We start from the raw sequence: 24,900 nt of genomic DNA, 5'->3' as shown, positions 1-24,900 counted from the left end.
TATAATAATTTGAAGCTTATGTTTAAACACTGGGAGAAGTCTTTGTAAGAATGTGTGGGAAATGGGAAATATCAGTTGTACATTTTGCCTGGGGTGAGCTTATCACCCAGAGAAATGAATTGCCTGAATCTATCGTTAGAGACTCATTTTCCTTTCTGCCCAAGAAATGTACTAGAGCTGGTGCAAAGTCTGATTACCTACAATAGAACTAGCCAGACATGTATAGATTTTGGAAGCTTTACATGGATTGCAGACCTCTTCACACCATCAAGATGGCATGATAAGAATCTGCTGTTCTGGAAGTGATCATATGAGTGCTTCATTAAATAACTGTCCAGGCCTCAGGTAACTTTGCAGCAGTGTGATAAATGTGAATTCTGTTTGGCCTGTGGTGAAGTAGTCACATGACTGCATCATTGACTGCCCAGTTCTGTCAAGATCTTTTAGGTGCATATTTCTCCCATCAGGAACAGGATAATGACCTGTTGAAATAGGTGGCAAATCCCTCTGGAATGACAGGGTAAGGATCAAAGGTGACAGCTGGGAGAGCTTTCCTCACAGAGTGTGTTTCTCACCTCTGAAGAAACAACATGTTCTCCCTCATGATCTTCCCTCACGTTCAAAAGAGGATGTGTGTGGAACAAGAGAGAATTTGCAGAAAATAAAACTGACAAGAAAGTGGATATATCCCCTCTAAATTCCTAGTCTAGTTTGATGGGCAGATGTAAGGAAGACACTAGGCATCAGCTCTGCAGATAGCTCTCCACAGAAAGAAAAAGTGCTACAGATTTCTTATAGCCCTTCTCCTGCTTGAGTGACATGGTCACAGGTAGTGATATTAAACTCTCGAGAATCTTTTGGAGAATATTCTCGATTAATGAGAATATTAGAGAACTTCCATTTAAAATTGGAGAATATTCGCTGGTGATGGCACCAGTAATTGCCATGTTAAGGTTTGGTATAAGGAAACTCAGTAGTTAAATCATATTTTATTCTTCTGTTAGAACATGTTCATGTTATAGGATAAGTCAAAAAATACAATTGGCATGTTAAGGTTTGATACAAGTAAATTCAGTAATAGGTATCTTGTGCTTCTAATAGCTCTAGCAATAATTGTTTTGGTGACTAAAACAAAACTATGTACATACATATAAAAAAGAAGGCATTAACATTGAATATATTATCATTATATGATAATATATTTCAGTATGTCAATATCTGGTAAATGGTACCTTGTACCATTGAATGGCACTGCAAAAACCAGTTAAAGGTAAAGGTAAAGGGACCCCTGACCATTAGGTCCAGTCGTGACCGACTCTGGGGTTGCGCGCTCATCTCGCATTATTGGCCGAGGGAGCCGGCGTATAGCTTCCTGGTCATGTGGCCAGCATGACAAAGCCGCTTCTGGCAAACCAGAGCAGCACATGGAAACGCCGTTTACCGGATTCCCGCAGTAGCGGTTCCTATTTATCTACTTGCATTTTGACGTGCTTTCGAACTGCTAGGTTGGCAGGAGCTGGGACCAAGCAACAGGAGCTCACCCCGTCACAGGGATTCGAACCGCCGACCTTCTGATCAGCAAGCCCTAGGCTCAGTGGTTTAACCACAGCGCCACCTGCGTCCCTGCACAAAACCCAGTTACTGGCACTAAATAAAACTATAGAAACAACTGTTTAAATCAAGGCCACCTCACATGCTGTTACACATAATTGTATAGGCCTAGGTACTTTAAGTGTATAAAACATTAAAGCTACTTTCTGTAAAAAATAATAATCAAAAATCACACTGTATGGCCAAGGGTATATAATTGCTAATAATACGGTAACACCAAAATAGAAATAAAGGCTATTACATATAGTTGAAATACATACAAATTCAAATGTTCATCAAAATAAATGAATAGCATTTTTAAAACTTAAAATAAAAAAAACAAAAAACTTTTCTGTAGCTCACATTTCAGAACTGCCAATGGTGAATGACACAATGCCCAGTAATGTAACTGGATAAAACAACAACACCATTATTCATTACTTACACTGGCAACATCACAGCTTGACTTACTATTTACTACAGATTGTTGTCCTGCTCTTTAAGCACAAAACCCCCCAAAACAAATCCTCTATATTGCTCAGCATGTTAATTTGGTTGTGTAAATGGGCCCTACCCATAGTAATAGGTTTTTTTTCTTAGCTCTCTGTGCAGCTAACATTGGTTTCATTCAATCTCTCTCTTGAGTTTAGATTATTTGGGACTGAGGTTTTTTTTAGTTTAAAAATAGAAAAATTGTATCTGTGATGAATCAGTGGTAGCAGTGGCATTTAAAAAAAATGTTTTACTTCTCCAAACAAGTAAATTACTTATTCTCTATTTGTATAATTTATGTAGCTCTCAAAGGCATTAGATGTGGCTTAGCATAAATGAATGCTCATCTCCTGGGATGGAAGGTGAGATTTAAGTGCAAAGTGTTCTGGGGCCCTCCTGGCTGTTGAAGTCAGAAAGGAAAAAAAATGTAGTGGAGTTTGAGTTTTGATTAGTCTTTTATGACCTAATTGTAAATAGGGGAACATGGACTGAGTCACTGAAGAAAGGTATTGCTATTTTTCAATTCAGATATGATGCAGGCCTAAGTTAAACATCTTTCAAAGGGCAAATTACAATATGAAAAAGATTCCTCTAGTAAAACTCTGTAGTGAATTATGGTGGTTTGATTGAAATGCATTGGGAAGATTTGCTTGTTTTCTACTGATGTAACATTTTATTATTATGGCCTGGTGAAGAGGGTTTGCAAGTTGTGCTGAATTTTTGATTCTTGGCCTCTTGCTGTTGGAAAACAATCCCAGACAACCTTTAACTTCTAAATATTTTCCAAATAATTGCATGAATTCAAGTTTTTATTCTGTCAACTTGGGGCAAAGGCTTGCTAAGAAAAAGTAAGAAAGCCAACTATTTTTTTGGTGGTGTCAGAAAACACCAAGAAGCTACTTTGCTTTTGCCTTTGTTTTTATCAAATGTGTATCTTATGGTTCCTCCAAGGAGGTCATGGTGATGAATAAAGGTTTGTTGCTTTAAATTTACTTAATGTTCAAAGCTAAGGAGTTGTGTTTAGTACTGTGCTGGTGGGATTCTGCTGGTGCAGTGGGATTTTCCTCTCCTCCTCCACTACATGCTCTCAAGAGTCTACTCCAGAGAGTGCCCAATCCTCTGGAGCTGATTTTGAGGCTGGGCAGCTGAACACTGGAGGAGACAGAAGAGGAAGGCCCATTGAACACACAGGAAAAATTTGCACCAGCTGAGCTGCAGCGCTTGATAAAGCCTCAGAGCTCTATTCCATGTTCCTTGAGATGTTTCCGATTATATGAATTAAATGTTTTGCTGTGCTTTTTATCCTTTTGATAGCCATAGCTTTTCAGGTCTCCATCCTATGCGCACTTAGAAGTAAGTTTATTAAATTCAACTAGACTGCCTGCCAAGTAACATATTGGGAGCAGGACTGTCAGTTAGATCAGCCTAGAATGGCTTATTTTTTTGGTATGAGCTTTCTTGTATCATTTCTGATTCTATTTTGTTCTGTTTCTACACTTGTCAGTTTTTTGGCAACATTCATTCCACCCCCTTTTCTCTCCCCCACCCCTTTCTTTTCAGTCTTCTGCCTCACTATTCCTTAGAAGACAAAAGAGATAGGAAAGAGGAAAAACAAGGGGGTAGAATAAGTGAGATCCCATTACCAGGGAAAGCAGTTTAATAGTTGAGATGAATCTTGCTTTCCTGATAATACATCCTTGTCCCCGTCCCTCTTCCTTGACTGTTAGCATGCTTCATGTTCTTAAGCCACACTGAACTCTGTGGTCCTGCAGCTTTAGAGTATAATAATGCTCTCACTGAACTAATTGGCAAACCCCCATTGGCTTTAATGGGAGTGAGCTCCTAGCTTTTAAACTGTTCATACTGAGGTTGGGAGCTTTTCAGTAAAGTGTGTTCTGTAGCCAGGTATTTTTGCATCGTGCTAAAGTCTAGTTCTGCATAATTTTAACCACACTCAGATAAAAAATGTGCTAAGCCCATCCCAAATGTATTTTATCAAGTGAAATGTTGCGTAGAAGATCAAAGGGAGTGAGTACAGCATGTTTAGTGATACCTGGTGGAAGAAGGTAAGGAATTTGTTTAGCTTAATACAAAGAAGCAAGTTCAGAACATAGTGAAATTCTATACAAAACGATTGAATAAACTAGAAATATATTCATGTTACTGCAATGGGAGTCTGTGTGTAGGCCACAGTAGAATTACAGAGCAGAAATAGCACTAAGCAGGCATTGCAGTTCAGTAAAAAGGAAATGTGATGGTGGGGGGAGTGGGGATCAACAAGGATAAGGTGGGGATCAACACTACTCTGACCCTATCCCCTCTTGTTTGAGAGCACATCACATCACAATACTGTTGCTGAAGTTGCATAGGTCTGGGGTTTGGTCTGAAGAGTACAAAGATGTATAAGCTTTGAACTTGTTAATGACTGTGATAGTGTAATCTCTCCTATAAAGATAGAACCAGCCTTGTATTTAGGGCCCTCCAGCATTTGACAAGTAAAAACAGCTAGGTATTCTTGTTGAGTTAATTAAGCATGTGCCTCCTAGTGTGGTTAGTGAGTGAGCTGCTTCCAAAAGGAATCTGGCAGAATGCCTCACCCCTAAGAAGTTTGGAAACTGTTAACTTCAAGGCATTCATTTTCATACAACATGTCTTAATGCAGTGGTTAGCAAACTTTTTCAGCAGGGGGCCAGACTGTCCCTCAGACCTTGTGGGGGGCCAGACTATCTTTTTTTGGGGGGGGGGATGAACGAATTCCTATGCCCCACAAATAACCCAGAGATTCATTTTAAATAAAAGCACACATTCTACTCATGTAAAAACACCAGGCAGGCCCCACAAATAATCCAGAGATGCATCCTATATAATAAAGTCCAAGTGTCTCTGCGTCCAGTCCCTGTGTCTCTGGGTTTGCGCTACTGCGCATGTACCCCACGGGCAGCCGATGTGACTTGGAACGCAGAGACACTTGGAGCGCATGAGGGCACGAGAGAGACAGACAAGATGGCAGCGGCGGCCGAATGAAGCGCCAGGCAGCGGCAGCCGGATCCGCTCGAGCTTCTCCCTCCCTTCCTAGCCCTCAGGGCTACCTTTCCTGAGAGGGCAGAGAGAGCGCTGACAGCCACGGAAGCGTGTGGAGGGGGACGTCCGCTTCCTACAAAGGGGCCTGGTTGCGAACGGAGCCTCGGGGACCAGAGTCCGTCCTCCCTCCCCCCATCCTCCATACTTCCCCCGTCCTCTTCTTCTTCCTCCTCCCACCGACAGACCCCTCGAAATCCTGGCTTTTTCGTAGCGGCAGCTCCATCTTGGTCCACCGCCACCTCCTCCGCCTCCTCCTCACAACCCTCCCTGGCCCATGAGAGGAGCGGCGGGGCCGCGGCCTTCCCTCCCTCTGTGCGCTCGGCCGCGGGGCACGACAGGAGAGCGAGTTTGTTTGCTTGCGTTCCCGGCGCGCCCCGTGGCCGAGCGCACAGAGGGAGGGAAGGCTGCGGCCCCGCCGCTCCTCACACATATGTTCTAGCGCCTGTTTATTTAATGGGCTCAATGACACTAGTTTTAAATAAAAGGACACATTCTACTCATGTAAAATCACTGATTCCTAGACTGTCCGCAGGCTGGATTTAGAAGGTGACTGAGCTGGATCCAGCCCCTGGGCCTTAATTTGCCTACCCATGTCTTAATGGTTAAATATTGAGCTTTAGCATAGAATAATGGCAAAATCCCATGAGATGCTCCAGAGGGAGAAAGAAAGCTAGGCCTGTTTTTCAAAACTTCATAAACCCCAGCAGAAAAATTACCTTCCTGATTTCTGACAGAACTGAAGATGGAACTTCTTTGGATATGTGCTGGGATTTGGAGAACATAAGATATGGCAGAATTATCACTCTTTCCATGCCTTCAGCATATGAGAGAGTACCTTATATTTTCCCCAAGTTCTCAGTGTGTGGCTTGCAGTGGTTGCTTGTGCCCATTGGGACTGGTAGGGTGGAAGGTAGGGAGGTGGCGCCAGAGCAGTCAGCTATAGTGAGTATGGACAAAAATTACCTTCCTTTAAATTGCAGTGGAAATCTTCCTTTGTCTGAGATCCAGACTCTGCTTCTTCATCTCTCTCTTCGTCTGGTTTCTCTGGGATCCCATACCTTGGAGCAGTGCTATTTTTCTAGAAAAAGAGGTGCTGGAACTCACCATGAACACCTCCCTTGTTCTCTTTTGATGGCAATGGTGCTCACCTGAGAGGTGCTGGAACTGAAAAGAAGCCCTGCCTTGGAGACACTTTCACATCACATTCCTGCTACCTCCTCTTCCTCCTGAGAAGTCTCACAATTGTCTTTCAAACTACCCACAGATGGAAGTGCCACATTGGATGCAATCTTCCTTTGATTTTTTTTTAAGCATTAAACAATGATGTATTAAAAATAAAAGTTCTTAATTGTGAAATCACCTTGTCTTCCAGAATCTGTCTGTGGGTAGGGAAAGGCCATAGGGGAAGAGCTGTAGCTCAGTGCTAGAGCATCTGCTTTGCATGTGGAAGGTCCCTGGTTAAATCCCTGGTATCTTCAGGTGAAGCCGGAAAAGAGCCTTCCCTAAAATTCTGGAGAGTCATCTAGCCCAAGGGTCTGACTCTGTATAAATCAGTTTCCTATGTTCCTAAAGGAACAAGTACAAATATCTGTTTTTAATTTGTATAGATGTGACTGTAATACTGTATTACTTTCTTATTGAATTGCCCAGAGCTGCAATATAATTATTGAACAGCCACATATGATGTTGACTATCTTTGGCATATTGGATTAGCTGTAGAGCAGTGAAGCTTTGCCTACTGTCTTGCCACAAACTCTTAGCATGCACTTTTGGTATTCATGGTTAACATGTTGGATAAGTACAAAAGAAGGTATATAGGGATAAATTAAAATAGGAAGTGTGTACCTTTTCTGTTGTTGCTAGGATCTTAAAAATGTTGACCCATTTTCCTGGTTGCTTGTAGCAAGTTAGAATCTCCTCCTGAAAACCACATAGGGCAGTGTTTCTCAACCTTTTTTGGGCCACAGCACACTTGTTCCGTGAAAAAAATCACGAGGCACACCACCATTAAAAAAGTTAAAAAAATTAACTCTGTGCCGCCCTATATTATAATTATGACTGTAAGAAACACTTGCCAAATATTGCTTTCTGGCGGGTCAGCGCTGTGTATTGGTGGCCGCTAGGCTCGTTTGCACTGAGCTTTGGGAAAGAGGAGGAGAAATATTGCTTTCCGGCGGGTCAGCGTTGGTTATTGGCGGCCGCCAGGCACGTGACAATGCAAATCACCCTTCTCGTCGCGGCACACCAGCCAGCGTCTCGCGGCACACTAGTGTGCCACGAAACAGCGGTTGAGAAACGCTGACATAGGGAAGTTTTTATAAATCGGAAAAGGGTGGGTTCCATTTCCTTTAAGGTGATCAATGAGCCACAAACATCTAATAAAGTTATGTGTTAGCAGGCAGACTAGTAGAGGGTTTTTCCTGGGTAAGTGTCATTTATGGATTAGTTGCAAGGTGGGGTTATCTTTTCTTGCCAGAATGATCAGATAAAGAATAGTATTGTTGCTATACACTGCATTAGAGAAAGCTAATTGACCAGCAGATATACCAGCAGTGATAATGTCAGAAGATACCGTGCCTTGTTAGACCCAACGGGTTGTATCCAGTGCTGTCCTTTCCCTTACAGAAAGCTCTTCGATCCAGAAGGAAAGTGGAGAGGTGATTTTTGTGAATTCTCCTGCATCACCCTTAACCTTCCACACTGTTCCAGCTTTGGATACAATAGTGTATTGGATATAATCTGAAGACAATGCACCTGCAGTTATAGCTGTAATAAAGTAGAATACTAACCGTAATTTATGGTGCTTTAATGCCATACATTCCATGTTGTTTTTTTCCGGGGGGAGAGGGTGGTGGTTCAGAATTGCTTGTTTTGCAGGCAATTTTCTGCACAGAGTTTGCCCTCTGACTGCGGCTGCATTGCGTGGGACTGGTGGCTAGATTGTCTGAGATTCCATGATCTTGGCAGGCTGAGAAGGAAGTCTGAAATAAGGTTTTATGATGATGGGCTGGCAGCTCAGACTGTTCTAACCACTTCCATTTTCTGCTCCAGCTGCATGGTTTCCCAACAAATTGTGCTGTTGGCAACTGTGCCCACTCTTGCTCAAACAGAGCCCAGAGTGAGTCTCGGCAGATGGAAATACCAGCACTGAGCAGGATCAGCAGCTAGGCATGCCTCTCTATGTTGGAAACTCTGTTGTGCTGTCTGATTTTGCAGTGTAGAAGCATTGTATTTACAGTGGGGAAGACTCTGTGCAGCCTCCAAGAGGGGCTCAGGCTTTGAAGTGTCAATGAAATGATAGCAGCCTGGAGCTCTCCTGGGACACAGCTGGGTGCTCTGCAGCTGGTTTTACAACACTGTTCTGCATTATGCACTCTGTAGCTAATCTTATGCCACGCAGCGTAGCATATTGGTGGCTGGGCGTGCTCCCTGGGACACCGGATATGCTCTGGCAGCTCATGGGGACTTACTCATTTTTAAAATGTCAGATTCTCTGTGTCTCTCTGTCTCTTTCCGCCTCACCTGTCCTTGGGGAAAATGTGTATACGCCAATATATGCAGAACACTTGGAACACATAATGGGCAGAGTGATGATACTCAACAATAGACATGTGTGCTGAATTGAGAAATATCATTCTATCCAAGTATTTAACCATTTTACACAACCCCCCAGTATTTTGACTTCCTGATAATGAGTTTTCTTTTAATGTGGTGACTGTTGGACTTTGTGACCTAGTTTGCATAATCTTAGTGCTATGGAGATGATTTGTCTTAGCAGAGTTAGCAAATACGTAAGCGGACTTTTTTTAAAAAAAAATATTTTGAGTGGCATCAGCACTGCTATCTTGTTTGAATTTTTTGTTGTTGTTGAAATATTTCATTTTAATAAAGCAGCCTTTCCTGAAAACACTGAGAGGAAGGAAGGCTTGAACCCACCTGAGGACACCATGATGCCAGGTGACAATTGCACAGGAAATAATTGGATGTGCCCATTTAGAGAGCACTTGAATTCAATCTGGAGATGCAAATGAAGAATGTGAGCCCTGCTTGTGACCGGGATTGACTCCATTTGGAATCTATGATTGGGAACTTCTGAGTTGTGCTGATCCCAGGGGGCTTGCACAGGGAGCCAAATAAAAGTAAAAGGGGGCCTACATAGGAGCATTCAGGAGTGTGCTCAAACCCTGCCAATTGTTCCTTTGCAGCAGCAGGTCTGTAGGGCAGGTGGGCATGGCTGATGAAAGCAACCTCATAGTTCAAATTAGTACCCCTGGCAGGCCCAAGATTGGCCTGGGGGCCAGAAGTTCCTTGTGCCTGGCCTAAACTAAGCAACAAATATTGTCACCCTTCCTGAACTATTTCCTCCTGTTTGCTTTTCTATCTACTGTCGGGAAGGACTGCAAACATATTAAAATGAATGCAGTTCCTAACACAGTAAGAAAATGACAGAAGGTTGGTAATCATAAGAACTGGGTTTAATTCTGCTTTAAAAAAGCACATTGCAGTGTTTACATCATTACTCAATTTGAGACATGCCATTCTCCCCTCCTAATATGCACATGCTTATCATTACTTGTTTTAAATAAAATAATGAAATGCATACCATCATCTAATCTTCTTCCTACTTTGATAGTGGAATATCAAATCCTACAAAAATAATACAGTTTAGTTGCATTCAGCCATTACTAGGCAGAATAATAGCCTCAGTACATCTGTTTGATTTATTACTATTTTAATTTTTAGCCTGCTCAGTCAGCAGCTCCTTCATTTAGCCTCCTCAGTGAGCAGCTCCCCCCCTCACCATTTATTTACTCTATTTTTTATTTTGTTTAATAAAAAACATACGTATTACTCAAAAGGCCTGTCTAGTGCAGCCCCTGCCACAGACAGCAGATAACTTTGGGTAGTTCCCATGTTGGAGATGGTAATGCCCCACCACTTGTCCCAGCATCTGGTAACTTACAGAACATTATTTTGCTTCATTTCTTGGCTGGTGGACAAAAGGTTTGGCTCTCTGTGCACACAGTCGGAACTTTGATGGTATACTTACACACATGCATGGACAGACAGAACAACCATGGATTCTGCTGGTAACAATTTTGACAGCACTTTTTCTAGTTGGTACAATCATGAATATAGACCAAGAACAAACAAAAATATATGGAGATGCACATAATAAAAATAAATTTGTCCAGATAATTTGGGGCATAATATCTTGACAAAGGGAAAAGATATAAAAGATTGGTACAGGATAATGGTTTCTGAACAACTCTGTTTTTTAATGTAATATGACCCTTTTTGTAAGATCAACTGCATCTGTAGAGTACTGTACCTAACTTTTCAATAGCATGTTTTCCATGAGGGTGTGGAGAAAAACCTGAAGAACAGCTGCAAGTCACTTGCTACAGTTGGTGCCTACTGTTGTATTAATTGTATTAATTTATATGAAGATGGAACTATTACTGTATATTGAATGATCACAGGGACCTTAAACTGAGCCAGCAGTTTTCCTCCCACACGTTCATTATGACATATAGACCAAGGAGTGGAATGAAAGTGTAGCTCTTGCTTGCCATAGTGAACTATTTATTTTTATTTATTTATTTCATGACATTTATTTCCCTCCTTTCTTCCAAGGAATTCAAGGCAGCAGCCATAGTTTTTCTCCTTCCGTTAATAAACTCCCAACCACCCTTTGATGATGTATGTGAGGCTTACAGAGAGAGAGAGAGAGACTGGTCCAAGGCTACTCAGTAAACCTCATACACTCTAACCACACTGGTTCCCACTGAAGTTGGCTTAGACAGCTTATGTGAAAGAGGGATGAGCAAAGGCTACCCTGAGTCCTGCATCCTGCCAGAGAAAAAAAGACGGTATAAATAAATTGATGGTGATGATAGAGACCCCTTTTGGGCCAAAATAACCATTGTTCTCAGTTCCATGTTTCTTTTCCTCTTCTAGGCTTGTCAACCTGGTCCCAGCATTCTAGGTCTCAGCATCGGAGAAGTTCATGCTCTAAGCACGAAGATCGGAAACCATCAGAGGTATTCTCTTGATTAAATGCTCTTGCATCTTGCTGAAACACAGATGTGTCTCCTTTTCCTAATACTTCTTTTTCTTTCCTTTTTCTGCTCCGTCTCAGCTGGCACCCAGCAACCTTTCTTCTGGCCAGGAGATCAGGGAGCTCAGCTGCTGCCACAGTCCCTGCCAGCATCAAGTTAGTTATTTAGCCATGAATATTGGGTTAGTTTGGCACCAACCCAACCTAGTTTTTTTTTAAAATAGTCCTTTTCCTTTTCAAAATATATATCGGGGAATATGTTTTATTATTATTATTATTTGTGGTGAACAGTGAAAAATGTGTACCTAGGAGTGTTTCCTTAGTTTCCTAACCATTACGTGGCACTTACGAGTAATAGTCCTTGTTCAACAAAGCAGTCAAACCAGAAAACTTTGTCTCCTTGAGTGCTTCATCTGCATTGCTTTGAGAACAGATCAAAGGAGGAAATACAAATCAGTTTGAACTTTTATGATGGATCACCAAGTGCAATCTGTTGCACGCCTTACAAATTGGCAGATGTCCTTTGAGCCAAATATGAAACTAGAAGAAAAGGGATATTCTTTGTAGGTTGAACTTATTAAGAAGACTGTCTGGTTCATCATAACCAGATATCTTATATGTTCATGTTCGGGGTCTTGCCCTGGCAGGTTTCTAAAATCTTTATCCCTCGCTTGTTCATGCTCATGACTGTGGACAGTATAATCCTTTGGCCAAGTGAATTAATATGTATGGGTTGCCTCTTTTGTTCTGGTAGTAGAAGCAATTCCATGCATGTAGATTGGAGAAGTGGAACCTTTTTGACACAGTGTGCCAGATCTTTATTGCCCTCCCCCTCAGCCCATGTGCCAACTTTAACATGTGAGTGGAACCACCCACTTAACATCTTACATCATGGTGAGGTCAGGTGGCTGAAATATGGGCTTTCCTGCTTGCCTCTCAGAGTTGACTTGCAGGGTGTGGGGAGGGTTCTGCTTCCCCAGTGCATTCCTTACAAGGAACATGCTAGAAAGCAGCACCAAGCAGGGTTGCATGGAATGTGCTGGTGAAGCAGCCCCCTATGGAGATCAGAAATGAACTCTCTGCTCATCAGCTAGTGAGCAGAGTTCATTCCTGCTGTCCATAGGGGGCTGCTTCACCAGCACATTCCATGCAGGGGAAGTAGTTGGCAGCTGGGTATGGTTTTGGGAAAATGGCCTTGTGGGCTAAAGATGTGCCTATGGGCTAGAGGTTCCCAACTCATGATGTAAATGAATGCCTGCACAGGCCTGCTTCTTTCACTGAAATGAATAGGAAAGCAGTTGCTGATGGACCTCCCATGCTTATAATTAGATATTGGATATGTGTGTGTTCCTGTATGTTTCCCATTTCCAAGTAGCTTTCTTTCTCCACATCTACCTCCTTGTAGCATGTCTGTTTTTATATTAATTGAATTGGTACTGAATGCTATTATGAATATTTTAATATTCTAACAGCAATATGTCACTTTCAAAGCTCCCTATATTTATTTAAAGCATTTTACCCCTACCTTTGCGTAAAAAGGCTCGAAGAGTGGCATACGTAAGATCAATAACAGTGAAGAATGCAGTCTGTGTCTATAGGCTTACAATTCGAAAGACACTAAATGAAAGGGGTAAGAGATGAGGTGGGAAGAGGAAAGGCAGGCAAACTCAGCACCAGTTCTTAAAGTTATATTTGAAGAACTGTGTGCCAGTCACTGGGTTGGAGGTCAGTAATTCTGCAATGCTGGATTTAGGCATGCGGTTTGCATCTGCAGAGCAGCAGGAATGGCAGTGCGAGGCAGTGATTCTTGGAAATTATATCCTTGATGTTCCATTGAATCCTCCTTTGTTTTGTGGCCAGAGCAACTCATCACAAATGTTCAGCTCAGGCGTTCACACCCTGTTTTTCTCTAGGCAGTTGAAATAAGGGGTTTTTTTAGTCTAAAATATTGTCCCTGGCACAAGAGTAGGCATGGGCAATATATCAATATATTGCCCAGGACCGGTATGTGGGGGGAGACCGTGATGACCGCTTCACTCAGTGGTCTATCACCGGTGAAACCACCACCGCTCATGAGTCCCTCTGCCTTCAATGCTTTGAGAGACAAACAAACTAGCTGGGAGCTGGAGGCAGTGGGACAAGCGGTGGCGGTTTCACCTTCACCAGCGATATACTGCTGATGAAACCACCATCACACTCTGCCCCGGCAGAGGGAGAATCAAACTGAATTGGCGAGGTGCTGCTGCAGCTTGTTCCTTCCTTCACTTCTTTAAACTGCCTGTTTGAAGAGCGTGCTGCTGCCCTCACCTCAGCCAAGCAGTTTTATGGCGCCCCTGACCCGCCATTGGCTTGCACAAGTCAGTGGTGGGATGGTGCTCCCCCTCCCCAGCTGAGAGATCCCTGCTCCTGCTTCTACATGAGTAGGAGCGGGATCCGGGCTGCTCAGCTGCTGTCAACCCCCGGATTGGAAGGTAAGGAATCCTATGAGGCTGTCAACTCCTGGATATGAAAGTAAGGGTGCTGAATGAGGGAATTTCCCGCAAAAAAGGGAAAGTTGACAGTACTGGCGCAGCATGAGCGGCAGGGGACTCAGGGCTGACTCCACTGGGGGCAGGAGCCAGTGGAGTCTGACCAAGGGGCTTAGGGCTCGCTCAGCTGGGGGCCGGTGCCTTAGGTGAGCAGCAGGCTGGGGCCAGCTGTATTGGCCATATCCTGTGAGGTGCTGGTGTGAAAGCACCTCAGCTCCCATGATGAGAGCTGTGGCAGTTTCACCCAGCATCTCTCTGGCTGGAGCCAATGCAGTTTTTTCCAGCATCGCAGTATATCGCCCAACCATGATGTTTTACTGGTGAAACACTGTGACGTTAAAAACCCAACATTGCCCAGCCCTACACAAGAATAAAATTATTCTGTAGCTTTTGATATTTTGCAGCATTTTTAGAGTTCCTGCAGTATTTTCCCCCCAAAACACCATGTTTCTTTACATTCCTCTTTTCCTAAGCATTCTGTTTTTGGTTTTGTTTCTCTTGAGTTCTTCAAAAATTATTGTTTGGTAAAGAAAGGGTGTTAAAAATTCTGAAATCTCCCTCCCACTCTCTATGCAGTTGTGGGTCACAGGGGACAGACAGGAGCTGTTGGTATGTCAGGAGTGCCTTCTCAACCTAAATGTAATATGCTTTCTATTTAGCCAAGAAGGCAGAGTCAACCATTTCCCATCACTCCTGTGTGGGTGGCTCAGTAGCCTGTACACCATCATTTGAGTTGTATCAGACTCTGTGATACCTTTTTATATCCCTGTTTTAATCTGTCCAAATTCCTGACTAAATCTACTTTTTAAAATAAAAAATCACCCCCCCTTTCCATTTTGGTTACACCCATGGTGATTTGAACAATGTTTAACTTTATACTTAGCAAGACTGTACAATTTGCAACTCTCTAGTCTGGTGGAAAACTCTGAAAGGGCAAAATGTGGGAAGGCTCACTACATAGAGTATAGAAAACCCAATTGGTGAATTGGGTGGTTCACGTGAAATATATTTTACATCACTGCTAGCAGTGTTTGGAAAATGCAGCAATCCTCAAAGCATGTAGTCTTCGTCAGTCCCAGTAAAGCACTGCGATTAATACACGACAAGTGGTTTGAGGATTTCTGCCAGGTAAACAATATTATTTTGTGTCACACACACAGAGAGAAAGAACAAGAGGGAGAGGGAGAGGGAGAGGGAGAGGGAGAGGGAGAGAGAGAGAGAGAGAGAGAGAGAGAGAGAGAGAGAGAGAGAGAGCTTCCTGGTCAACCTGTTTCCGCTTTATAAGAGTGTGGAGTGGTGCTGGCTGTGTGCCTTGCTGACTGCACTGGCCATAAACTGATGAGTCTTCAGACAGAATATTTTAGAGGTCTTGCTGGTACTGCATGGACTGATTTAGTCACTGTTTGTAGCAAAACCATCTGGCCTCACTTCTTCCTCCATCCTGCCCCAGCACCTTTAAAACTCCAGATAAATACCCTTCTGTTGGCATGTGGCAGTTAATATAGAGATTTGAAGATGAGGTGCTAAGCATGAATGATCCTTGTTACTTTGTAATAGCAGAAGCGCAATAAGAGATCTGGAAGGTGCTTAGGCATGCAAAGCCTTGCTCTTTTGAAGCCTGCCACTTCATGGTTTGTATTTTGCTGATGAGCAGTGACAAATCAGATTGCATTGCACACAGGCAACTGCTTTCCGCAAAGATGTATGGCTCTAACTCATGACACATGTTGGGTTAGGGACCCTTTCCCTGCTTGCTTGTGGCTGATAACTTCCTACAACTTCCCAAGATGTTTTACTAGTTTCAGAAATCATTCACGTTCAAAGCACAGTTTGAACCATAGCTACAAACAGTTGTAAATCTGGATGGCAGATGTTGCTTCTAGTGGTAAGCATTGGAGATATATTGGCTATGAACTTTCCTGGCTGATATTTTGGTTTAAACTATGAGACCCAGTATATGTAGCATGTCCTGGGTCTACAGCATTTTTTGTGGTGTTGATTCTTAAATGGATGTACATGGTTGTTCATCTGACATGCATTGTGACCTGCTCGTATCCTGTATCCTCCTGAGTTTCATTTTCATGGTGGCTGAGATTCTGCAGAGATGCTACTTTCATGATCATTGGTGCAGATTTAGACTCTGCCTTATTATATCTGTTAGAATGGGTGCAAGTCTTGCTGTTACCAGCTGTGCCACATAGGAGTGAATTGAAATGCAACTGGTGATGTGGTCTTAGGTTGTGACTTTTTTTTTACATGTTAATCAACATCTGATAGGGTGTACTTTGTAGGAAGGTGCCTCCCCTTGAGTTCTACTCATAAATGCCACTCATGTGTCTCACTGAGCATGCGCACGGAGAGCAGAGTTGAATGCCTTGCTGGCTCTGCTCCCTCCTGGATTGTTAGCCAGCTCTGCATAATTAGTTGAGCTCTTAAGTGGAAAGATATGGTTGAAGCTGAAAGACTTTGCTGGTTTGTGTGAGGACTTATAATCATTTCTTATTGGTAGGAGGGAGAGACCAAACAAAGCAGGAGACAAAGTGCTTGCAAAGTATCTGTAAAGTATGGTTCGGCTGAGCTACCCCCTGGGAAGCTGTCAATTCTCTGCCTTGTTGAAACACTTATCACAATGTTATTTCGATACTGTATTCAATGATATGGTGATTTATTGCATAGCCCTAGTCCTGACTGGTAGCTGTGGCAGATTTATTTGATCTACATGTGTTGGGGATTGGGCCTGGGATATTGAAGATGCAGAGTGTAAAGATGCTGTAACACTTGGATACTGAAATATCATCTCTGGGCTCTGAACATGTGAAGTATGGGACATCTCTTGAAATGAGGATCCCAGTAAACAAGAGATGCTGAAATTACCTATTTCCCCCTCTTTTCCCTTTTTAGCCACTAGATGTACAGATATCAGTAAGCTTCACAAGGGAAAGAATTAGGCTATCTCATCTTGGGATACAACTCCTTGTGTTGGGGTTATATTTAGGGATATTTGGAATTTTTGCACTTCCTGTTGAAATTGACGATAACTGTTTGCCCATTTGCTTGTGTCATGTGATTTGATTTGACATAGGCAACTTGAACTATGGGCCCCAAGTCCAAACTGTATTTTTCAGTTCTCTGTTTCAGCATGCTGATGTGGTTTAACTTTCTGGCCTCTTAATTGGCAATGTTGGTGACCTTGTTGTGCACCGTGCTCCATGGTTACCCAGGAGCTGTGAATCATAGAGTATAAATATCAAATATCAGTGTCTCATCCCTCCCCCATTCTCACTTCCTTTCTTTGCAGGTATTTAGAACAGACCTGATCACTGCCATGAAGCTGCCTGATTCCTACCAGCTGAACCCTGATGAGTACTATGTGCTGGCAGACCCTTGGAGACAGGAATGGGAGAAAGGCGTTCAGGTGCCAGTCAGTCCGGGGACCATTCCAGAGCCAGTAGCCAGGTATAGCTTAGTGAACCCATTAGGAAACAAAACAGCTGTCCTATCAGCATCACCTTTCAGCAGCCTGTTGGGTTGCTTACTGAAAAGCAGATCACCTGATAACTTGGGTTCCATTCTGCTGATCAAAACGTTACCCTTCCTAGGTAAAGGGAAGGTAAAGGGAACCCTGACAATTAGGTCCAGTCGTGACCGACTCTGGGGTTGCGCGCTCATCTCGCATTATTGGCCGAGGGAGCCGGCGTATAGCTTCCAGGTCATGTGGCCAGCATGACAAAGCCGCTTCTGGCAAACCAGAGCAGCACATGGAAACGCCGTTTACCTTCCCGCAGTAGCGGTTCCTATTTATCTACTTGCATTTTGACGTGCTTTCGAACTGCTAGGTTGGCAGGAGCTGGGACCAAGCAACGGGAGCTCACCCCGTCACAGGGATTCGAACCGCCGACCTTCTGATCAGCAAGCCCTAGGCTGAGTGGTTTAACCACAGCGCCACCTGGGTCCCTTGTTACCCTTCCTAGCCAACTGATTTTGCCCCAGCAAATTGCTGTAGATGAAAGTCAAGCCTTTCCCACCAGCGGCTGTACTCGTGAATTAAGGACATCACAAGCCAGACTGAGTGCTTACTTGCAACAATACATGCTGGCAGAAGGAGGACTCCTGTTTCCTATTTGAAAATGAGTTCTTCCTCATAGAACATTTGTTGTAGCCCTTCCTTGTGAGCAGATCCAATGTTGTGTGCACTGCCTACTCAGACATTCCAGAAAAGAAATCACAACACTTTAATGAGTTACTTGCTTCTCTTGTGTCACCTATCCCCCCTCCCCCAAGAAAAATCTGGAAGTGGAGCAGTCATCAGTGACTCTGGCTAGGATGTGGTATGAACTGCACAAACAGTTCCATGGATATATTTTTGTTAATACATCCTTTTTGAGAATCATTGTGATTTTGGCTTTCTTTAAAATGCAGCAGGGTTTTAGCTCTCATTGTTGCTAAGGAATGCCAGCAAGCACCGGTAAAATGTTGATAATTTTTTTATGGCATGTTTACAAGGCTAGATTTTACTTCTGGTGATCATGATGAGTGACCTGCACTAAGTCTAATTTTCAGAACTCCCTGTGATCTAGTCATTTGAACCAATTACAGCAACAACAGATGCTATGCAAAATTCTAAATTCTTGAATGTCTAGCCCAAATGAAGTCACATTAGAAAGTGCGTACATTGGTACAGATTTGCCTGCTTTGTACAATTTGTTTAAGTAGCGAGTGAACAAAGCTGGCTTATACCAAATGAGACTCCTTGCCCTTCTGTCTCTCTCACCCAGTATTGTCACTCTTGACTGACAGCAGTTCTCCAAGTTCTTAGGAAGAGGTCTTTCCCACCACATTTTATCTGATTTCTTTTAACTGGAGATGCTGGAAATTGAACCTGGGACCTTCTGTATTTGAAGACCCACACACAAAGCCCCAGTTCAGATTTCTGCATTCAAAGTCCAGAGGGCTAAATGTTTCACCACTGAACCTAGACATAAAGAATATGGAAGCATCCTCCCATTGTTAAATTCCCACCATCCCTGACTATGTTGGCTGGGGCTGATGGTAGACGAAAAACATGTTGAGGGGGGGGGTCACAGTTGCTCCAACCTGGCCTTAACTCAGAGCAGGCACTGGGTTTCTTTCTGAAAGTTTCTTTGTGAAAAATTCCAGATGACTATGGAATTTTTTGTCTATAACCTCTAGCCCTTGTTCCTGTCATGAGTATTGCCCCATGATTCTTTCATGTGACTTCAGCCTCCGTTAGCCTCCAACTTCGAAATGCAGTCTTGTGTTACGAAGTAGATCTGTGATTGCATAATTAATGCTAAAAATGCAGCATGGCCTGTATTCTAAACCCAGTTTTGGTCATATCAACATCTTTTCCCAAGCAGTGTAAATCTGATGCTTTTAATTTAGGTCAGAGGTGGAGAACCTGTGATTCTTATCTCCCATCAGCCAGCATTGCCAGTGGGCAGGAATGGTGGGAGTTGTAGTCTAGCCACACCTGAAGGGCACAGGTTCCCCATCCCCAGTTTAGATTCATGCAGAAAGAGAGTGGCTTATAAACATTCATTAAAATATTCATTTTAACCGCAGCAGTACATTTAAGAACCCATTGCTGTTTTGACTGTGTTGTATCCCCCATTTTCCTATTTTTACACTTTCATCTTTGCATGACATCTTCTTCCTGTCACAATAGTATAACTACAGAAGACAATTCCTAAATTTCCAGGACAGGACACAGGTTATTTAGTGTTCTTACCTTTTGTTGAACTTTGGGGCTTGTGGCAGATCCATAAAGTCAACATACAGAATATGTAGATGCCTATACAGTTCCATGTATAGGCATCCACATATGGATAATTCCTACAGGCTGAATATAATCTTGTTGTTCTCTCACCTGGCACAGTGCATAAACCAGTGATGGGCAACCTTTTGAGCTTGGTGTGTCAAATTTCGCTGGAAAAACTGAGCATAACTCTGGTGGTGTGTCACTTCGAGAAAAAAACCCATAATTTCACGATATTTATAGTTTAAATAACAAAAATGTATAATTGTAATATATAACTGTATTTAATAAACCAAAAACTAATTATTTAACCAAACCAAAAAACCCTTATTTATTACAAAGTGCCCAGAGTTGTTGAGTTTGGGGGGAGCTGCTGACCAAAGTTTTGGAGGTTTTTTAGGGGGGGCAAAAGTTGCTTTGCTTTTTTTGGGAGGGATGCCCTAAAGCTGCTGCTCTTTTTTTGGGGGGGGGGGAAGAGAACAGAAATAAATGACAAATAATACCTTCGCTGGAAGTAACACGCAGCACCGTCATAGTCTGCTAAAGCGCCAAAAACACCAGCACAGAACAGGTTAAAAAATGAACGCTGTTACACCCAATCATGGTCTGCCAAAGCGCCAGAAAAAACAGCACAGAAAGGGTTAAAAAACCAATCTCTAGCTACCAACAACAACAACAGCAACAAAAAGGATCCAGGTTTTAACAGCAGAGACAATCTGTAGCGTGAGGAGGAGCGGGAGAACAAATGGGGGGGGGCAACAACAACAGCGTGAATGGGCCGATGGGGCGCGTGCCAGCAGTGAAGGCGCTGCGTGTCACATCTGACACGCATGTCATAGGTTCGCCATCACTGGCATAAACAGTACAACAGACTGCTGGAAGAAATGGGAGGTCAACTCACACCTTCCAATTCCTCACCCAACTTTTCCTCTCCATTGGGTGCAATTTGGTCAGGGTGGGAAGGAGGAAATCTATTGATTTCATGGGAATCCTTGTGTGAGAACTATGACTTGCATTTTTACACCTTTTGTCACTCTGTGCTGCTTCAGTGTGGACAGCAGAAGATGGAGAAACATTGACTGTTTTTTTACACGCCCAGAACATCTATCATCTACTGACCATGCACTCTCTCAGTACATGGATTACAATACTATCTTTGTAGTTTCTAGAATAATAGAATAACTCGGTTGTAATTTACATGATCTGGTGTGCTGTTTGAGTGATGTTTCTTCCTCCATATTTGTGTGCTGCAATTAGTTGTTGTTTTTTAAACGAGCATCATTTTTGTGTTAATTTTTCTTGTGTATGTATTTATTATTCAGACTCTGGTGTCAATTTAAATACCGTATTTATTCTAATGTAATGCACACCTTTTGGGGCCAAATTATATCACAAAAATTAGGGCCAGCAAATATCCTTTTGGTTTCAAGATTTTGAAAATTGAGGTGTGCATTAGATTCGATGGCGCATTAGATTATCATAAATATGGTATGTTGTAAGGTAACGAGGGTAATTTTAAATGGAAAAAATAGGATATAGATGCTTTCAATAAATAATAAAATTTATGTATTTTTATTTCTGCAGACGTGCATCCCTCTGGTGCTACAATATTGGCAGATGATCTTTTTCTGTTGTTGTTATTTTATTATTACCGTTATTTTGCTGCATAGCAATTTGAAGCTTCTGGCAGTAATTGCATCGGAGAATGAAGGTTTCACCACTTTAAGGAGGATTGCAACCTGGTGTAATTAACACCTCCTGTTCGCTACACTTGCAGGGTTGTATCTGAGACAAAAGCAGTCATATTTACAAGACCTCGGAAGTACATCCTTTCTTCAGGTTCTGAGCCCCCTGAGCTTGGCTACGTCGACATTCGGACCTTGGCAGAGAGCGTCTGTCGCTATGACCTTAATTTCATGGATGCAGCATGGTTGGAACTGGCTAATGAAGAATTCAAAGATATGGGTGAGTGCAACATCCAGTTACGGCCAACTTTTGGCTGAGCTGTGAGACAAGTGACAGGGAGCAGTCTGGGGTGGTTGTAGTGCAGCTGCCAATTCATATGGTACACGTTGAAGCTTCCAGAGAGAAAAGGAGAAGGCTAGGAATGCTCAGAAGCAAGTTGTATATTCCTGCATGTGGAGGAGAGGGGTGTGGAGAACTGAGGGGAGAGAAAAACAGCACAAATGTCAACACTATTTTTGTTGGGTGGCAACAGTCATCTCAAAGCTCTAATTCCTAGATTAATGTGAAGGAAGTGGAAAAAGGAAATGTGTCAGGAAAGCCAATTCCATCTTATCTTTAAATGTATTAATAGAAAAGTGAACGATATTTTTGAAACTGTCCGTTGTTGTTCAGGGACTTCGTTAGCTTCCAAACCCTTCAGGTTTCCCTAGAACTGACGGAAAAAAACTTGGAACCGCTATAGTGACATTCAGCTCTTGGCCCTGCTAACTAATGGCAACACTGTCTTGGACTTCTGACAATTGTTTCATCCATTTATTTTATTTTAATGTCTGTTACATTTTATTCTGTAGTAGCAATTCATTGTTGAAACCAAATAGTCTTTCAAAAAGCATCTGGAATTGTTTTAAAGACATTTAAATTAAGAAGGCTTAAGAGTCAACTGTGAAATGGCTAAAATTAGACAAATGGTCTAAAGTGAAGAGCAGTATGTTCCCTTACAAAATGAATATTTTACCCCTTATAAAGGTGTGCAGTTCTGCAGAGAGCCTTATAAAAACGTAGTAATAGTTGGCAAAATAGCCCCAGGAGCAGTTGGCTCTTTAAAAAGCTGAATACATTGAAATAAAACATTTGTATGAGATTTTCAACCATCCACTGCAAAATCATAGAATAATAGAGTTGGAAGAGACCACAAGGGCCATCCAGTCCAACCACCTGCCAAGCAGGAAACACCATCAAAGCATTCTAGACATATGCCTGTCAAGCCTCTGCTTAAAGACCTCCGAAGAAGGAGACTCCACCACACTCCTTGGTAGCAAATTCCACTGCTGAACAGCTCTTACTGTCAGAAAGTTCTTCCTAATGTTCAGGTGGAATCTTCTTTCTTGTAGTTTGAATCCATTGCTCCATGTCCGCTTCTCTGGAGCAGCAGAAAACAATCTCTCTCCCTCCTCTATATGACATCATTTTATATATTTGAACATGGCTATCATATCACCCCTTAACCTTCTCTTCTCCAGGCTAAACATACCCAGCTCCCTAAGCCGTTCCTCATAAGGCATTGTTTCCAGGCCTTTGACCAAATCAATATGCTACGCTTGGTTTTAAAGTTTTGTTTTGTCCAGTATGTGTGGTTTGGATTACTGGCAATAAACAAGAACTGCATTGTATTGATGCACACTTTTTCTTGGCTTTTGTTATTGTTATCTAATGGATGCCTTTCAGCAGATTATTTTGAAGGTACAGTATGTGAAATTGTAAATAAGGTCAGTCATTCAATGTTAATAGAGTGATCTGGTTATTTGTAGATTGATAGAAGAAGCTGTGTCCCTCAATGTCTCTGTTATATTAAAAGCAAACATCATTGGATTGATTTCCCAGGGATGCCTGAACTGGATGAATACACCATGGAGAGAGTTATGGAAGAATTTGAACAGCGATGCTATGACAACATGAATCATGCTATCGAGACTGAGGAAGGGCTTGGAATTGAGTATGATGAGGATGTTGTCTGTGACGTTTGCCAGTCTCCAGATGGTGAAGATGGCAATGAGATGGTGTTCTGTGACAAATGCAATATTTGCGTTCATCAGGTACAGCAGCCAGATGCAATAATAATTGGAATTGAGAGTAGTTTGTTTAGATTTCACCGTGGTAAGAAGGAGGTGATGAGGATTTCATAAGCCTTGGGTGCTTTTTTAGGATGTATGGTTAATAGTAGGTGGAAGCATATATTGAGGCAAAGGAACAGGGATCCGTAGAGAGGTGATGTCATAAGATCACAGAAAATTCAGATAGGATGGTTAAGTTGCCCCATTTTAATGGGTTTCTGGATTTTAAAATCATTAGCTTTGGTTTCTTGCATGTCTAAGTGACATTTTGCTTCTTTGCATACATCTGAACCCTAGATATCTCATGTTTTTTTGTGTGCCTTCTCCATGAGAGGTCTGAAGGACGACAACTGGAGCACGGGCTTTTTCTGTGGTGGTTTCCCATTTGTGGAATGTGCACCCGAGGGAGGCTTGCCTGGCACCTTCATTACATATCTTTAGGTGCCTGGCAAAAACCTTTCTCTGTAACCAAGCCTTTGGCTGATTAACATTCTAAGGGCCTTTAAATGTCTTTGTGGGAGGGGGGGGGTTATTGGTTTGTTTTTGTTTTATTATGTATTTTTAGTTTTCATTTTGTATTTTTATGCTGGGAACCAACCAGTGTTGTTGTTGTTGTTGTTGTTGTTGTTGTTGTTGTTGTTGTTGTTCTTCTTCTTCTTCTTCTTCTTCTTCTTCTTCTTCTTCTTCTTCTTCTTCTTCTTCTTCTTCTTCTTCTTCTTCTTCTTCTTCTTCTTCTTCTTCTTCTTCTTCTTCTTCTTCTTCTTCTTCTTCTTCTTTGTACAGAAAAAAACAGGATGCATCCAATAGTGTAAACAGAAAAGAGAAATGAACCTTAAAGATACTGTAAAGAATGCATGTTTGTTGTTAAATTAGCCTGACATGTTTCAGCTTCAGTGCTTTCTTCAAGGGCTTATCTGTTGCTAAACCACACATAAAAAGCCTTTAAAAAGCTTTTAAAATACAATATGTCATTGAAACCTCATTTTCAAGTCAAATTAACAGAAAGAAAACCTATTTTAAGTAGAACCAGCCATATCTTATAGCTCATACAAACATCCTTTCCTAACTGCTCAAAAACATCATTGGAGTGCATCAAGTGATTGGTAATTTGTGGATGATTTCTGCTTGCTTTCATTTCTCACAAACCTGGGTTTGCTTGCAAGTATTTAGTTCTGCAGTTTGAGGTGGGCTTCTTAAGAGCTTTTGCCCTTCAAGATCTTTGAAATGGATGGTTTTTGACCTCTTAATTTGTCTTGAAAACGAGGTTTATACAATTATGCATAACTGTATTTTAAATGCTCTTGCAAGGCTTTTCATTTGTCGTTTAGCAAGTCTTCTACTTTTGTAAGTGTTCTACTTTATACAGATAAGCTCTTAGGCCAAAACACATTGGGTTCATGTAACAATAAGCATATGTATTTTCCAGCATCTCTCATGTTTCTGACATTACCTATCAATTTGGTTCCCACATATTCCTGTTCTTTGGAAAATCTGCCACTTAGTTTGTTGCTCTTTTTTGGGGGAGGGGGGTAACCATAGCCAAAGTAACATAAGGGCTCAGTCCGGTGCTAGTCA

General features: G+C 42.2%; 1 protein-coding gene across 7 annotated transcripts in view; it reads left to right on the top strand.

Moving 5' to 3' along the window:
* JADE1 (jade family PHD finger 1) overlaps positions 1 to 24,900 on the top strand; it is a 58,914-nt gene that overhangs the window by 14,319 nt on the left and 19,695 nt on the right. For 3 of the 7 annotated variants that reach the window (XM_035114057.3, XM_035114055.3, XM_088660314.1), the window contains exons 3-7: positions 11,125 to 11,207; positions 11,306 to 11,380; positions 17,051 to 17,208; positions 21,306 to 21,493; positions 23,096 to 23,307. In XM_035114057.3, the coding sequence (XP_034969948.3) occupies positions 11,125 to 11,207; positions 11,306 to 11,380; positions 17,051 to 17,208; positions 21,306 to 21,493; positions 23,096 to 23,307 (716 nt within the window). The remainder of the gene's footprint in view (positions 1 to 11,124; positions 11,208 to 11,305; positions 11,381 to 17,050; positions 17,209 to 21,305; positions 21,494 to 23,095; positions 23,308 to 24,900) is intronic. The other 4 variants (XM_088660315.1, XM_088660313.1, XM_088660316.1 and 1 more) reach the window with 2 other exon arrangements.

The sequence above is a fragment of the Zootoca vivipara genome, chromosome Z1 (assembly GCF_965207765.1).
Source record: "Zootoca vivipara chromosome Z1, rZooViv2.hap1.1, whole genome shotgun sequence".
Taxonomy (NCBI): Eukaryota; Metazoa; Chordata; class Lepidosauria; order Squamata; family Lacertidae; genus Zootoca; species Zootoca vivipara.
Note: the sequence above shows the minus strand (reverse complement) of the source record. Positions and strands in the feature narration are given on the sequence as shown.